Source organism: Quercus suber, unplaced genomic scaffold (genome assembly GCF_002906115.3).
Source record: "Quercus suber isolate HL8 unplaced genomic scaffold, Cork oak 2.0 scaffold_76, whole genome shotgun sequence".
NCBI lineage: Eukaryota > Viridiplantae > Streptophyta > Magnoliopsida > Fagales > Fagaceae > Quercus > Quercus suber.
The window spans coordinates 743,178-759,911 of NW_027069541.1; the positions used below are offsets into that span (position 1 = coordinate 743,178).

At 32.4% G+C, this 16,734-nt stretch overlaps 2 protein-coding genes across 4 annotated transcripts; one reads left to right on the forward strand and one right to left on the reverse strand.

Annotated features, from left to right (window-relative positions):
• Positions 1 to 1,462: 1,462 nt before the first annotated feature.
• On the forward strand, positions 1,463 to 6,443 carry LOC112034499 (cationic amino acid transporter 1). Of its 3 annotated transcripts, none has more exons than XM_024067533.2 (3): positions 1,465 to 1,570; positions 4,225 to 4,369; positions 4,540 to 6,443. In XM_024067533.2, exon 3 carries the CDS (start codon positions 4,547 to 4,549, stop codon positions 6,332 to 6,334), a length of 1,788 nt encoding a protein of 595 aa, XP_023923301.1. In that variant the 5' UTR covers positions 1,465 to 1,570; positions 4,225 to 4,369; positions 4,540 to 4,546; the 3' UTR covers positions 6,335 to 6,443. The 3 variants fall into 3 exon arrangements, with proteins under 3 accessions (XP_023923173.1, XP_023923301.1, XP_023923115.1); XM_024067347.2 differs by having other exon boundaries at positions 4,225 to 4,321; XM_024067405.2 differs by lacking the exon at positions 4,225 to 4,369 and having other exon boundaries at positions 1,463 to 1,570.
• Positions 6,444 to 7,396: 953 nt separating this feature from the next.
• Positions 7,397 to 16,443, reverse strand: LOC136067521 (187-kDa microtubule-associated protein AIR9-like). The gene is made up of 9 exons (XM_065773515.1): positions 16,367 to 16,443; positions 16,005 to 16,143; positions 15,505 to 15,686; positions 14,435 to 14,590; positions 11,983 to 12,114; positions 10,076 to 10,134; positions 8,435 to 8,464; positions 8,200 to 8,331; positions 7,397 to 7,833 (listed from the first exon to the last, which is right to left on the reverse strand). Exons 2-9 carry the CDS (start codon positions 16,124 to 16,126, stop codon positions 7,657 to 7,659), a joined length of 990 nt encoding a protein of 329 aa, XP_065629587.1. The 5' UTR covers positions 16,127 to 16,143; positions 16,367 to 16,443; the 3' UTR covers positions 7,397 to 7,656.
• Between the last annotated feature and the right edge of the window lie 291 nt (positions 16,444 to 16,734).

The window sequence follows — 16,734 nt, forward strand, 5'->3', positions numbered from 1 at the left end:
AAAACACTGTCAAAATATAGAGATTAACCCAAATACTTAAAAGAAAATCAATTCTAAACATAACAAAAGAATAAGATAGAATAAAAATTTCAGGCACATATGAAAGTAAATAAAAAAGAAAGAACCTACATACTTTTTTTCTTTTTCTTTTTCGTTTTTTTTTTTACGTGAGTCTCTCTTCTTCTTCTTCTTTTTAATCTTAAAATGAAGTTAAATTTAAGGTTTTGAGATGGTAATTGCAAAGGTTTTAAAAAGAGAAGAGAGAGTCCTACCAGGAGTCTCTCTCCTTTTTTCTTAATCCTAAAGTTTTTTTTTTTTTTTTTTTTTTGACGTTAGTCTTTCTTTTTCTTTTTTCTTTTTCTTTTTTCTTTTTTTTTTTTGAAACCTTAAGCAAGTCCTTTTTTTTTTTTTAATTCTAACGTGTTATGTGATTTTTTTTTTTTTTTGGAAATCTAAAGTGAGTCATTTTTTTTTATTCTAACGTGAGGTGTCTTAAAAAATTATAATTAATTTTTAATCTTCAATTTTATATTATATATAAATAATAATAATGATGTGATAAGTTCTAGAGAGACCAACAAAATATATCTAATTAAGTTTTATTTAAACTAAACTATTATAACACTGAAACGATAATTACACGTTCAAGAGAAATAATAAATATATAAGATATAAAACCTAAAATAAAAAGAATCTAAAATAAATAAAAAATAATAATAATAACATAAAAAATTGTGAAAACTTTAAAGACTTTGATTATATATATATATATAATATATTAATTCCCTACTTATTTATGGCAAGAAAACCATTTGAGGTCATTGTTTGTTAGCAAAAGATAGTCAAAACTTCACGTCTTTACATGCCATTAATTTGCTTTCAGTAGATGGTCCTGATAAATGACAATTCAGCAAGTGTATTTATTTTGCTTCACAGCCAACTGATTACTACTATTTTCTATAAAAATAAAATAAAATAAAAACACTGGTTACTGCTAGTTCTGCAATTTTATCTAGCTGTCGACAGTTCAGCAATTTGGTTTCCGTCAAACTTGTTTTTATTTTTTTTTTTTTTTAAGGAAAAACAGAATAAGTAGAAGGGATTAGGTGCACAGTGCACATGCACTTTAATTATTAGGTGTTGTTTCCCAAAAAAAAAAAATCAATTATAAATAATAATAAAAAACTTGTTGCATGCAAACCTAGCTCCAGAAGACTCCTATTAATTATGAAGCAGCAGATATATCTACTCGTGAGAAATTATACAGTCTTTTAGTATATTACCTTACTTATCTATTACTTAATTAAAAAATTCTTATTTGTTTAAAATTACTGTATAAGTAATCAGTTTCTGTTTAAAAAAGTTTTTTAACTCAGTAATTTTAAAGAAGTAAGAGTCTTTTAATAGAATGGTAGACCACGTTACTTATCCACTGTAAAATCCTTATAATTTCTCTAGTGCCCAACCTCTCTCTCTCTCTGCGCAATATAAGAAATACCTGTAGTCCAGTCTTTTCAAAAAGCTTTTTTCTGCCTCAACTCACCTCGCTCTTGCTGGTCTCCTTCAAAAGGTATGCATGCCTAGCTTTAAATTATTTTTTTTTTAACTATTTTCATAAATATGCAGTCATTCGTTCGTTCATTGTCAATCTTTTTCTTTGTTGGCTTAGAATGCTTGTACTGCTTTCTTTTCTTGTCTTCACTGTAAGTTATTGGACCCTCTATAATTTCAATGTAAAGTACAAAATATTCACACTTACAGCTATAATAATATTGTAAAACAACTGGGTATGGTATTAGTATATGTGATATATCTGCCTTTGCAATGCTGCTAAAGGTTTTTTAGTTGACTTAATGAAGGCGGTACTCGAATTTTGAAGAATTGAAGTATTTATATAAGCAATCAATTCAAAGTTTCAAACATGTGAATGGCATATGGGTTTCTTTGATTTGTATTAGATTGGATTAGACAGATAATGTGCAAAAACTTTAAAAAGAACTGATAACTGCATGTAGCCCTCTGTTTCTATTTCTTTTCCTTTTCTTTTTTCTTTTTTTGCCAGAAGATAGAAAGCAAATTTCGCCTTTGATCTTCTCCATTAAATTTTTTTTTTTTTTTAGTATGTCAAAGATTAAGGATATTGTAGGTATGAAAACTAGGAATAAATATCATTCGGTCACAACTTGAGTACTCTAATTTATACTTATACTCAACTAATGGCTCAACCGATAAAATCTTTGATAAAATCTTTGATAGTTGAATATAAAATATTTGGAGTTCAATTCCCATCTATATCAAAAATTGATAGTTTCATAAATTGAAACTCTCTAAAAAAAAATACTCAACTAACGGCAATATGATAGGAATTTTTTTTTTTTTTTTTTAAGTCCTTTGATTACTTTATTTGAAAATAATAATAATGTGGTTACCCGTTACTTTTTTTATTATTTTAAGTATAGAGTAGATCACTCAAAGTAGGACAACACTATACAAGTTTAAAATTTTCTAATCATTATAATAATTTAATTAATGGTTTATATTTTGTCCGGTTTCAGGCTTTAAGAATTTGAAACCAGTATGAAAAGAACCTTATATTTATTACTGCAAAATAAAAATGCTAACTCGAATCTTTAAAATAGAAGATAAAAATAATAAACTCTTTGTTTGTGGATCTAGCCCAAGATCCATCACCCAACACAACAAAAAGAATATTATGTTACGGACGTATATAAAACTATAACCACTCTATTCCCTCCCTAACATAGACTCTAGTGATGGGCAAGATTTAATCAAGTAAACCCCTTTTTACTCTACCTAAGCTTTTAATTTTTTTGGTTGATAATAAAAGTATAATTTTTTTAACCAAAAAATAGAAAAATCTTAGGTACTTTAAGAGTATAAAGAAATTGTGTTTTCTCTTCTTACGTTTATGATGAGTCCCACCATGAATTTAATAAATAGACCCTACCATGGATATGAGAAGAATAAGCACAATTTTTCGTGTTCTGGGAATACCAAAGAATTACTTTCCAAAAGTAGAATTTTTTTGGGTGTTATATTTGGGTTTTTTTCTTTTTTTTTTTTTCTTTTTTTGATAGAGTTTGAAACCTATGATGGATGTATATTGAATATGTATTACAACGGATAAATGTATCAAGGGGTAAGACAATAGGTAAAGTAAAATTATTTATTCCTTTCATTCGTTTATGTTTTCAAAATAATTTATACTTATACATTATTTATTTAAAAATGAAAATAAAAGGATGAATGACTTTTGGAATTGTAGCTTCCTTTCAACAAAAGAAACCTAAAATTACTATCAATTACAAAAATATACTATCTGATATAACAATAAATGTAATTAATGTCACTTTAACAACATAATAAATATCAATTTTATTACAAAAATCTACCATCTGATATAACGATAAATGATTAATGTCACTTTAACAACATAATAAATAAAAATCTAGTTACTTATTTAGGATGGCTTCAATTCGTAAAGCTTATTTAATAAAATTTATGAGTCATGTTAACAAGTGCCCTTAGAATAATAGTTAACAATACATTTTAGGAAAGTTTTCACACCACTTTTATGGAAAATGAAAAAAATTGTCAAAACATTTTTTTTCTTTTTCCATAAAAACTTTCTTTAAATCGATTATTAATCATTGCCCTAAGTGCATCCGTTAATATTTCCTAAAATTTATAGTATCCCAAAAATTAAAAAGAGAAAAATGGGTCATCAAAATATTTTGTAAACAATAAATAAAAATGAAAATGAACAGTTATTTACCATTTTCCAGTCATGAAGTGAAGAGGTAAAAGACCAGAAGATGAACATACGCATTTTTACTTAAAGAGAAATGATATGTCTACAACATTTTTACAACAAATTCTAAGTTACAGATTGTTACTGGTTGTTATTGCTGAGGCATAAAAGTAATCTTAGTGTTAAGTTCAAATTTGAACCAATAACAACTAACCACTTGTAATTTATTGTAAAAATGTTGTAGACATAGCATCTCTCTTAGTCAAATGTTTTAAAACTTCCTCTCTCTTTTTTTTCTTTTTTTTTTTCTTTTTTTAATGTAATGCAAAAACCGGTGGAGGAATCTGATCCTTATCCTGGTTCAACATAATCCCGTCTATTTTGGCATTAGGGATCTGATCTTTATACTAGAATTTTTCCCATGTTGACTTCCTTTATTGTTTCAAAAGCAGAGAGGATTATGCTAAAAGTTCCATCTGGCTTATCTTAACTTACTCAACAAGTTCCACAGAGTTGTTTGTGCAGTATAGTACTTATTGCAATCGGAATGTAAGTGTATTTTTACCATTACCACTGAGCGGACATAATAAGTTTCTTGTAAGTCAGAGGTCCCAACTCCCATCCTTTAGGCATATTTCAAATATGTTATGCCTTAAATCCAAATTTTTTTAGTTATTTTTTCGTAGATTCTCCATGTTCAATAAAAGCAGTATTTAATACTACAGGTGCATGATTTATCTAATCTTCTTTCTGTAATTCTTTTTCAGAAATACAATGGCGAGTGGCACAGAAAATGGTATTGTTGCACTTGGCATTGATGGGCTCAAGAAGAGAGGCTCTTTTTGGAAAAAAGAGGATTTTTTGCCAGAGGAGTCATTCCAGAACTGGGGAAACTATGTCAAGGCATTGAGTAGTATAAAAACCAGGCTCAAAGATCGTCTGCTGACACGCTCCCAAGACAGCATCGAGCTACATGAAATGCGTGCCCAGAGCGGGCATGAGATGAAGAAAAATCTGAATTGGTGGGATCTACTTTGGTTTGGCATAGGAGCCGTCATGGGCGCCGGAATCTTTGTCCTCACTGGTCAGGCTGCCAGAAATAATGCTGGTCCTGCAGTTGTAATTTCATACCTCATAGCAGGCATATCTGCATTGCTCTCTGTGCTGTGCTACACTGAGTTTGCAGTTGAACTCCCTGTGGCAGGAGGATCATTTGCCTATCTTAGAGTGGAGCTTGGTGACTTTGTGGCTTACATTGCTGCTGGAAACATTCTTTTCCAGTATATAGTATCTGGTGCTAGTGTGGCACGATCCTGGACTTCATATTTTGCTACCTTGTGCAACCACAATCCTGATGATTTTCGCATAAATGTGTCATCCATAGCTGAAGGCTACAACCATTTAGACCCAATTGCCATTGGTATCTCAATTGCAGTTGCTCTTGGTGCATGCCTAAGCATTAAGGGGTCCTCGAGATTCAATTCTATTGCTACCATCCTCCACATTATAGTCATGATTTTCATCGTGGTTGCAGGTCTTACTAAAGCTAACCCTGCTAATTATGAAACCTTTGTGCCTCATGGTATTCCTGGTGTTTTTACAGCTTCTGCAGTGCTCTTCTTCGCTTACGTTGGGTTCGATGGAGTGGCAACCTTGGGTGAAGAGACCAAGAACCCAGGTAGAGACATCCCAATTGGGCTAATTGGTTCCATGGCAATTACCATAGTGACTTATTGCCTTCTAGCAGCAACATTGTGCTTAATGCAGCCATACACACAAATTGATGCTGATGCACCATTCACCATTGCATTCGAAGCAGTGGGGATGAAATGGGCCAAGTACTTTGTTGCATTCGGAGCATTAAAGGGCATGACCACAGTTCTTCTAGCTAATGTTATTGGTCAAGCTCGATATTTCACTCATATTGCACGTACCCACATGGCACCACCACTTCTTGCAGTTATCAATGAGAAAACTGGGACACCAACGAATGCCACAATCATTATGACTGTTGCAAACTCCATTGTAGCATTCTTCACAAGCCTTGATGTGTTGGCAAACCTTCTTTCCATAGCCACCCTATTCATCTTTACCCTGGTTGCAATTGCTCTAATTGTGAGACGATACTACGCTACGGGTGAGACATCAAATGCTGACCGAAACAAGCTCATTGGGTTCTTGCTGTTGATTATTGGATCCTCAATTGCTACAGCTGCATGTTGGGCTGCTAGCAAGGATCATTGGATAGGGTACATAGTGACAGTAACAGTTTGGTTTTTGGCCACGCTTGGGCTAAATTTCACAGTGAAGCAAGCAAAGAAACCTCAATTGTGGGGAGTGCCATTAGTTCCTTGGTTGCCATCTGCTAGCATTGCTATCAATGTCTTCATCATGGGTTCCATTGATGGACCATCATTTGTTAGATTCAGTGTATGGACATCATTTTTGCTCATCTACTATTTGCTTGTGGCGCTGCATGCTTCATATGATGCAGCTAGGGAGATTGAAAGGAAAGCTGAGGCAACTCAAGCAACAAACATTGAGGCTGGGATTACCAAATAGCAGAAACACAATTTAGTAGATTTGCATGTGAGTTGTTATGAATACTAGTTGTTTTGCTTGAATTTTAGTTCATATTTCTTTTCCTTTTATTGGAGTTATTTCATATTCATTATTTGTCATACAAATGCAGTAGTGGAGAAACGTAATGGTTCAACCTGTTTAGGTGCAATTTTATCCTCTAGTTCGATAAAAGATAATACAAAGTTACATACTGTTAGACAGTGCCTTAAATTGGGGCTCATTGGTTGGTATCACATAGGAATATAACCCAATTAATGATGATTTTGTCTCATGCCTCTAGCAAACCTCTTCTTACTAGAGGTTGAGAATTATATCGGGCACAATTGGTTTTAAGGGCTGATATTAAACGTTAAAAATTTTACTTTTAATCTAAAAGTTCAAAACTAAAAACTTTTTTGATTCAATGACTAAAATTAAAAGTTAACTTTTTAATAGGAAAAGTACCACTGCCCGAATATTAGTACATATGCCTTTTTTTTTTTTTTTTTTTTTTTTTGATACACGAATAGTACATACGCTTTGGAATTTAAAGAAAGGTGCACGAAGTATGCAATAGTGCAATTATATGGATTATAATTTATATGCCATCCCATATAATTTATATTATATCCCATACCCGAATGGTACATGTGCGGCACAATTTTGTTTTGACCTAGCCACCCTAGTTAGGCGGACGAGAAAATTAGAGGACTCAATTAGAGGGTATTCTTTCCCTGTATCTATATATATATATAGAGATGTGTGTTTTATTAATACATGTAACTTTAACTAATCTATTGATGTAACTAACTTTAACTAATATGTTGACGATCCATAGTGACCCTATAAATTTGGGTTTAAAGCTTGTTGTTGTTGTGTATATTTGATGCAAAGAATTAACAACTTTCTTTTCATTTGTCAGTTATTGTGGTATAAAGTTTAAAGCCAATCCATCAAACTTGCCCAAGCCATATGATTGTGCTGATCCTATTAAGCCTCTACACCCTACCACGTAAAACATGTGCACTGGTGCGCACACACAACAGAAAAAGTTGAAACATCTAGTACAACTAGCTTGAAAATATTATCATTAATACAATAATATACAATGATTGTGACCTCACCTATAGTTTGACCACTGCACAACATTTCTTACACAAAAAAAAAAAATAATAATAATAAACATTGCAATGAAACCAACACTGATGATGGTGCTAAAAGCACAATGGGAAAAAAATGGAGAGAGGTGATGACAAGCATGCCTCAACACCTATAAGATGATATATTTTAAAATGAATTTACTTTACACTTCTTAAACAGACTTATGTTTCTATTTTGAGGAGAGAATTGAGTGATGTACTATTGAATCGCTGGGCAAGGCCTCGGATCACAAGCACGGTAACGTCACGCAGGTGCCGAGACTGCACCATCAAGTCAACCTCATTCTCGCTGTCCACCACAATTCTAAGCCGATGTTGGTCATTTCGGAAAAGCTCCACCTGTTTCATAGTTTACCCATAGATTTCCTGCCTAATTAGATTAATGCTCCAAAACACATTATGCAAAAAGTATTGAGTCCCTACAACTCAAGTCAATTAAGCCTTAATCCCAATTTTAAATTGGGGTTAACATTATGGCTCTTTTCTCAATTAATTGAGGTTTGGCCAAATGCACCCTTCTTTTTTAATAACTTTTCTACCCTACATAATATCCTATATCAGAAAATTTTTTAATAAAAATATTAGATTTAATGCCTAAAGGTTATCAAACAAAAAAAGAGAATAAGAGAATTAAACAAATGTCTTCCACAATTGACAAACACAGGATGAGAAATTTAAAAACCTAGGGTAAATGCAGAAACTTACATGAAAAGGAGGTGCATAACTTCCTCGAATTTCAGTAGTTGGAAATGAAGTTTTAGAACCCGGCTTTACAACCTTGACTCTTTTTCTATTAACTTCTAGGACTCTTTTTTCAAGACTCCCCATTGAAGGATCCTGCAAAATTACAACAAAAAGAGTTTATTTATTTCCTATATCAATCTTCTCAGTATAGTACATTAACAGAAAAGAAATGTACAAACAGAATATCAAATGTAACCTTTTTAGATCGGTCCTTGTCACATAGTGCCTGTTTCAAATAGGTAACAGTTAGATTACGGAGCACAATGCTGGCAATCTTAATATATAGGGAATACTGCTTCCAAAGACAAACGAGTTTCCACTAGCAATAGACAAAGGTTTCATAGGCATATTAGTTTAAACTAGTAACAACATGAAAAGGCCCAAGAAATTTTGTTTGAATTTCTTTGAACTGTCCTGAAATTCTTTAAACAACTTGCTTTCAGTGAATTTATATAAAAACATGTTCTGTTTCCAGAATTGGAAAAAAATTAATTAATTTTTTTTTTAAAAGGACAAGATTGTAAAAATGTTTTCCAAACATATTACCAATACAGGGAAAATGTTTCTTGAAATATTACTAGACAAGAAATCAATGTGCCCCCCATGTTTTAATCATAGACTCGTGTCTGCTTTATAACCTAGTTGATTTTAGTACCCAATTTGCATTGGTTTAATTAGAAACAAAGATTACAGAGCAAATATGGGACATGAAATCTCTTTTACTCTTCATTAGATAGATAAACCTTACACCAAAAAGGATAAGGAACGAAATTATTTGTAAGCGTAAGCAGGTGCAAGTGGCACCGAGGATAGAATTTGGGAGTCAATTGAGCTGGTTTAGACATGCAACAGAGTCAAAAGGTGAGTTTATTAATGTGGAAGGATCCAAAGGATGAAAGGGAGGCTAATGTTAGAACTGTGGTTAAGTGATTCACCATTTTTCCTAATAGGTTAAGCTTTGAAACAATCGGTAATATTATCATGGTATCAAAGTAGAAGATCCTAAGTTCCATCCATTTCTCTACTATATCTCCCGTTTAAATGTTAAAAATCTCACATGTTGGGCCCCACTTATTAAAGAGAAGTTTGGGCCCACATGGAGAGGGATTAAAATTCACAATTTCCTAATAATTTAAACTTTTGGAATAATCGGTAATATTATAATATCATCAGCTATAAGTTACGTAGGTCGAAGTAATAAAGAAAAATATGGTTGACTACATGGACCCTTTTACGCCCCTCCACTCAACCAATATAGGGCCATGTCTTTGTTTTGTCATTGGATTTTAAAATGAAACAAATGAGAAATCAATTGCAACCAATATTAATTTTGCACAAGGAAAACAAGGTCACAGGAAAACAAAGATTACTATTAGGCTCTACTTCCAAATCAAAGAGATTATTTTTCTAACTTTTAGGTTATGGTAAATCCATCTACTTCTTTGCCACCAAATGCACCACATTTGACAGAGGAGAACAACATTCCTAATCACCGATGTTACTTGGGTTCTGTCTGTCCCCTTCTTTAGAAAGTCTTCACAAAGTATTTTGAGTATCAACTTCTATTGATAAAGGGGAAAAAAAGAAAAAGAAATGGAACAAAATGTTCAAAGATTCATACAAAAACCTCACAAAAACACCTTCCATCCTCTCTTCTTTTTTAAAGCTGTATTTAAAAAAATAAATAAATAAATAAAACTTTGGGAATGTGTGTTATGTATATCTGCGTTCTTTATTATTATAATTGTATATTCCATAACTGCAACAAACATTTCAGTATATATGAGCAAGTTGATAGGAAAATAACGCCAACAAAAGAGTTGAATTATAGCCACACCTCAAACTTCACAGATCCAAGATCAAGCTTCTGCTTCACTTCTTTATAAACATCAGGCTCTGCAAGAAAATCAATGCTATACAAAATGAAAACACAAATAGGAGGAAGATAAGATCTGATAATTTCCTATAGAATTCTTTACAGAAACCAACAAACATAGATCAAAATTGGTAGAAGAGATCCAATCCCCCAAAAGTTAGACAACAGAGGAATTTATGAAAATAAAAAAATAAAAAAAATTTCAAGAACCGGAGAATACAATAAAGGTACAATGAGAACCAAAATCAGAACCTTGCAATAATGATCTTTGCTCCAAGAGTTAATGGTTTTAAGCCCTCATGAATTGATTAACCAGCATTTCTGATATTAATGATTACCATTGCAACAAATATCTTTTTTTTTTTAAATAAGTAAATATTTCAACCAAAAAAAAAAAAAGAACAAAAATGAAATTATTCATTAACCAACAAGTACATGATTGAAATTTTCATTCGCCATCAAGTACATGAGTAAACTATTTCATTAACCAACAAGTACACGCACTTTCTAAATGCTTTTCCACCGAAACTTTGTCTGCCCTCCTCAACACGATGTAATAACTCTTCACTAGAAACTCCCATTGAGAGAGAGAGAGAGTTGCAATTCTCAACCTCAGGCACTCGAAGTTGTACTAAGGTTTCTTTTTTTCTTTTTTTTTTCCACCATAATAATAAGTGACAGATTTACTAATGAGGTGCAAAATGAGGCATCCAAGTACAATGAGAGAATACAGAATGCAGCCCTCAAAAAAGAAAAAAGAGTAAAAATAAAATCATGTGTATCATTAACTTTTTAATATCTTTGTGTCATAAAAATTTATGTTAAAATGTTAATTTAAAAATAAAAAACCTATTATAATAGATGAACAGAGGACAAAAGTTATTGCACGTGAATTTTGACAAATCCACCATTAAATTACATTTTCTTATTATATCCTCCATGCTTACAAAATTTCCAGAAAATCAAAGATCAATGTTAAGGCATCAATCAAATATTTAAATTTCAAGTTTTTGTAATGTCAAATTACCGATTCTCCCAAAAGCTTAAGCTATTGAGATATGATAAATTTAATCATTTAATTACATACTTCTAACATGTAGTATAAAATAATGAATAAAAAATAAGTCTATGGATCGAATAGTAAACATCCTATTGACACAAAATTGACACGTGTTAAGAACATAAAGAACAGGCAATCCAACGGTTAGATTTTCAAAATATGTTGCCATGTTAATTTTTTTGTGGAGTTGTAGTCATTAGCTACAACCAAGTTTGTAACCAAACTTTGTCCATTAACAAATCAAGTGATATATATCCAAATGGATTTTTCTTATTTACAAAACAACACATTCTTCAGGTTCCTTGAACAATGACAAGAACATATAAGTGTGTCATTGCGAAACATAAGCATATAATCTCACTTAGGTAAAGATACCTTGCAAAGCTTCAGTTGCGAAATTGAATGCTACAAATCAAGGAAATGTATAGCAAAAGATGGCAAACATTGAATCACGGCAGGTAACAACATTACAAGAAAAAGATTCAGTTCAATAAACTCTTTCAAAACCTAATAAAGTTCAACTTTTTAAAAGCAATCAGCATGTAACAAGGTAGCTTATAAACTTTTATTGATAAAGGGGAATAAAAGGGGGAAAAAAAAAGCACCATGTTCAAATTTTCATACAAAAAGCTCACAAAGTAGGGTACATACTTGCACTAAAAGAGGACACCCAAAAAGAAGACAGCTTCAACTAACATCAGTAAATATAAAATGCAAAAAAAACTAAAAAAGGAAGAGTGTAGTAGCAAAGTTATTTGCAAAATCATTGAACTTGAATAGCCATGAAAGATGGGATTCCAAAAATTACCAACTGCAATTGGATCAGTTGATGCAGAAACAGGCTGCCCCTCAACTCCATCCTCTCTAACAGGAGTATAAATGGCCACTAACCTGTAGCTCACGTCATCAACATTAGCTTCATACATCCTTCCTATTTCTCCTGCAATTAATCTTTAGCAATCAGAATTTGGAAGAAGGGAAACTTAGATTATATAAAAATGTATCTGGCAAAGCAGAAATGAAAGGGAAGCCAAAACAACAACCAAAAAAAATAAAAAACCCTTGCACTGTTTACCATCACATAATAATAATAATAATAAAACTATGCTAGTTTTTAAGATCAATTTAGTTCTAGAAAGAGAGATCATTGAGAGCACACAACGATAAGTTTTAACAATCAAAATTTGTTTAGAATTTTTATAAAAAAAAATCCTTTCCAAAACATTTAAGAAACCTCAAGCTCTTAACATTGGAACCTTAGGCATTCCTCAGACATTCTAGTTGTGTACAGATGATTTATGAGAAAAATTCTACATAAAGCAACCACCAGGGTGGCCTGGAGAGGTATGTAGGCTATGCAAAGCAATCTCCTAAGGTTTGGTTTGGTAAATTCAATGAAGCAGTTGTCAAATTTGGGATGCGTCATCGCCACCTGACCACTCTATTTTCAATTATACCTCTGATAGAGAGGAAATTCTTTTAATAGTTTACATTGATGACATCATTATTCTTGGTGATCACAAAAAAAGGGCATTGCTAAGTTGAAGCTGTTACTTCAAAACTTTTTACAGACTAAGAGACCGTTTGGCCTCAGCTTTTACGTTTTGCTTTTGCGTTTTTTCCTTTTTTTTTTTTTTTTTTTTTTGCTTTCAGCCGTATAAATTCACCTTTTCGGTACTGTGCGGCTACTGTTCAATGAACAGTAGCCGCACTTGTTGACTTTAGATAATAAACAGTACATTTTTACACTGTTCACGGACCCATAATTTTCACTTTTCAGCAACTTTTTCATTAAAAATGGGTCCCACGATACTATTCACACATTTAAAAATTATTTTGCTACAGTGTTTTCAGTTTTCAGTTTTCAGTTTTCAGTTTTCAGTTTTCAGCTGCATCCAAACAGGCCCTAAGGATTTGGGAAAGCTATGTTACTTCTTGGGTATCGAGATAGCATGATCCAAGGAGCTATTCTGTCGCAGAGGAATTAAGTGTTGGATATTTTGAATGAAATGGGTCCGGTTTGTTAGGCTCAAAACCTATGACCCCTATAAAACCCAATGAAAAACTTTATACATATGAAGGGGAATCATTATTAAATCCTGAAAGATACTTGTCTCTTGGTTGGTAAGTTGAATTACTTCACCATTACTTCCCCAAAGGTATATTTTGCAATTAATGTTGTGAGCCCTGGTTCGTAAGTTGAATTACTTCACCATTACTCCCCCAAATGTATATTTTGCAATTAGTGTTGTGAGCCCATACATGGCAACACAATTTATCTACATAAATGGATTGTCATCTTGCCCAAGAAAGAGGAAAGTAGTGTAATTGCTACCCATATTTCTCAACAGAAGTCCAAGTTGTTGATATGTTCACATACCACTGGACAAGGCTCATTGGGATCTGTCATAACAATCTGGGGTTAAATGATACAGATGCTCCAGCGAGTGTTACAAGTAAAATAGTATGAGTGAATTGATGGGTAATTCAGTGTATTTCTGTGCTTAACTTAAAAATATTCCGTGTATTATGGTTAATTAATTTAGGTATAAACACTTTTCAATTTATCTTATTCACAGATGCCATAAAATAATCAACACAGATTACCAAGAAAAAAAACCAAAATTGAAGTTATTAATTTTGGATGTCAAATGATTAAACTGTCTAGCCTGTACAGCAAAAAGCACATCTCTCTCTAGCCAGATGAAATAATAATAATAACAATAACAAAATTTAATAATTTATAACAATTTTCAAATTTATGACTGACTTGCATTTATCGTGACCAAAGGAACAACTGCTCATGGATTTAAGCTCAACACAGGTGGCCAAATATCAGGTTTTTAGACAGGCTATTTACTTTTAAAATATTCCTATCTAACAATGAGCTGCAATGACAAAGACTTGTACAGAGATCCAAATGAATTACAATCAATCCAATAATGATTTTTCTCATGTTATTCCTCAACCAAACATTCCCTTGTCTCCTCTCTTACCTATTGCTAATGTGACTCAAGAAGGGATAAATAGTCAAGAAAATCCAACGCATGCAATTAAGAAATACACATGGAGCTCCCTAATTTATAAAATACACAAGCTTTTCACACATTTTCACCTAAAAGTTGTTTTCATCTTTTCCACTCATTAGCCCTTTTTTTCTTTTCAAAAAGATAAAAGTATAAATAAATAAACAAACAACACATTATCTCAAAAGACACAAGATCTGAACTTCTTAATTTTAACTTAAAATTTTAGCACACCTGGAATAGAGATGAGATCAGGACTTCCAACCATTGATCTAAGCCATTGAATTCTACTTTTGCCTTCCTTTCCTCCACTATAAATGCCACGAACAGCATATAAGTTGGTGTGGAAACCTCTCCCCTCAATCTCCAGCTTATCTATTTTAGGCATCCCTACAGATAAACAAATAATTTTGAGGGGAAAGAAAGAAGATGAAGGACAAGAGGAAAGATGCTTCCTAATACACAAAATTAACAATAATATTGACACTGATTATTAATAAAAGCAATTTAGCTGGAAGCAGTCAAATCAAATCAATACAAAAGGTTCACACTCCCACATTAATTCAGCAGAAGCTGGTTCAAATACTTCCAACACAACATCCAATTTATATGTTTTATACCTATGCCCTTCCTAAAGACTATGTAGACACCAATACTTCAAGAAAAAAATTTTAAAATGGTGATCAATCTACCTAAAAGAGCTAATGTACTTCACAAAGAAAGAAATATTCCCATGTTTTAAATATCCAGATATCTTCAAACAAGAACATATCATAATGAAAAACAATGACCAGGGAATTGACTGTCACCATTTTCATACTTTATGAAAATTTTAAAATTAATTCTTGAAGCACCCAGTTGCAGTCCAAAGCAATACAATAATAGTATATAAACAGAGAAAAACTGAAATCATTATAAGATATTAGATGCAAGAAATGAAGTGGCAGCATCGTTATAGAATGTTTAAGGAAGAAAGTGTTCAAAAAAATTTCCCCAAAGGAGTTCTATCAGGAACAACCAAGGCAATAAGCCACATTTCAATTAAATAATGTTAAGATTACTACTGCAAATGAGCTGAGCTAAAACCTTCTTAAATCATCATTGACCTTAGCTCAAGCAGCCCAAAAGCTCAGCTTTTTCCCGCCCTACTGTATTTAACTCGTAAATCATATTACTAAGTACTAACCTCACCACCTTACAATATTTTTCTAAAAAGGGTGAAAGAGAGAAAAATGACCATATGCCACTAATTGAGTAAGAAAGAAGTTCATGAGTCAAATTACAGCCCCTGTATAGAAAAAAACCTGGCAATATAGGTGCAGTCTCAGCATATACTGGCTCAGTTGATCTTCCAAACACATCAGTCACAATGCACTCACATCTCAGACATCGACCAATGTCCTCAAGCCGCACCTTGTAGGAGCAAGACCGTTGTGTAGGTAATGGTTCATAGGACTTTCTATCTTCCATTTCTGATGAACAGAACCTGCAGTATCCCTTGTGTCATATATGGAGAACACAATGCTATTTCAAAAGTTAATAAACCAGCATAAAAGACAACTTTCTAAAGAATATATTTAAATAAATCAGGAAAATGAAAACAACAAAATGGCAATCCAGATAATGTGATTCCAGTGTCTTATTTCCCTTCAATAATATGCAATTTCTTATTGCTACTGAAAGGCGAACAATTTAGTGAATGCCTAAGAGACCTACAACTACAATTCAATTTGCTTTGTGGTAGTTACTTATCAAAATATATATATATATATATGCTTTATGGTAGTCAAAAGTAGCACTATACCATTGGTATCTGACATCTTTCTTGTACTTGCTCCACACACGTTGTTGAGTCTCACTCTTTGGAATCACTTCAACGGCAGTGAGTACATCACCTTCAACTGCCTTTCCAGTGAGAGCAAGCATCTCCACTTTTGGAAGCTCTGTAAGGAAAAGCAACACCCACATTTGAATTAAATAGTTCAAGTTCACTATATATACAAAAAGTTAAACTAAATAGTCTTCTTATTCTATTAAATACATATACCAGCTAAGGATTGCACTGATGCAAGTCCAACATCATGAATGACAAATGTTCATGTTATTTATGAAATTTTTGCCATATCAAAGGGCCCAAGCTTTAGTATAACAAAATGTAAATTTTACCTGGGAGAATAATATCAGTCGGCTCAGACAATCTGAGTTCTCCCACAACTGAATCTGAACGGACTGGAGTATAGCTGTAAGATGCATTAAAAAAAGTTCATTACAACAGGCTTCCCAAATAGGAAAAAAAAAATATATATATATATATATATATAGATACATTATCCAATTATTATATATATTTTGATAGGTAAGAGGTTCCCAAAATATAACTTACATACATCAAACATGTCAATGCACCGCTTCAAAGAGCTTGCATTTAATAAAAAAAAAACTAAATCATTTATGGAATCAAGAAATATGAAAAACAATAATAGCAAGGCTTAGGTCTTCCTTTTAGGTACTAAACCTTTTAGGTACTAAACATT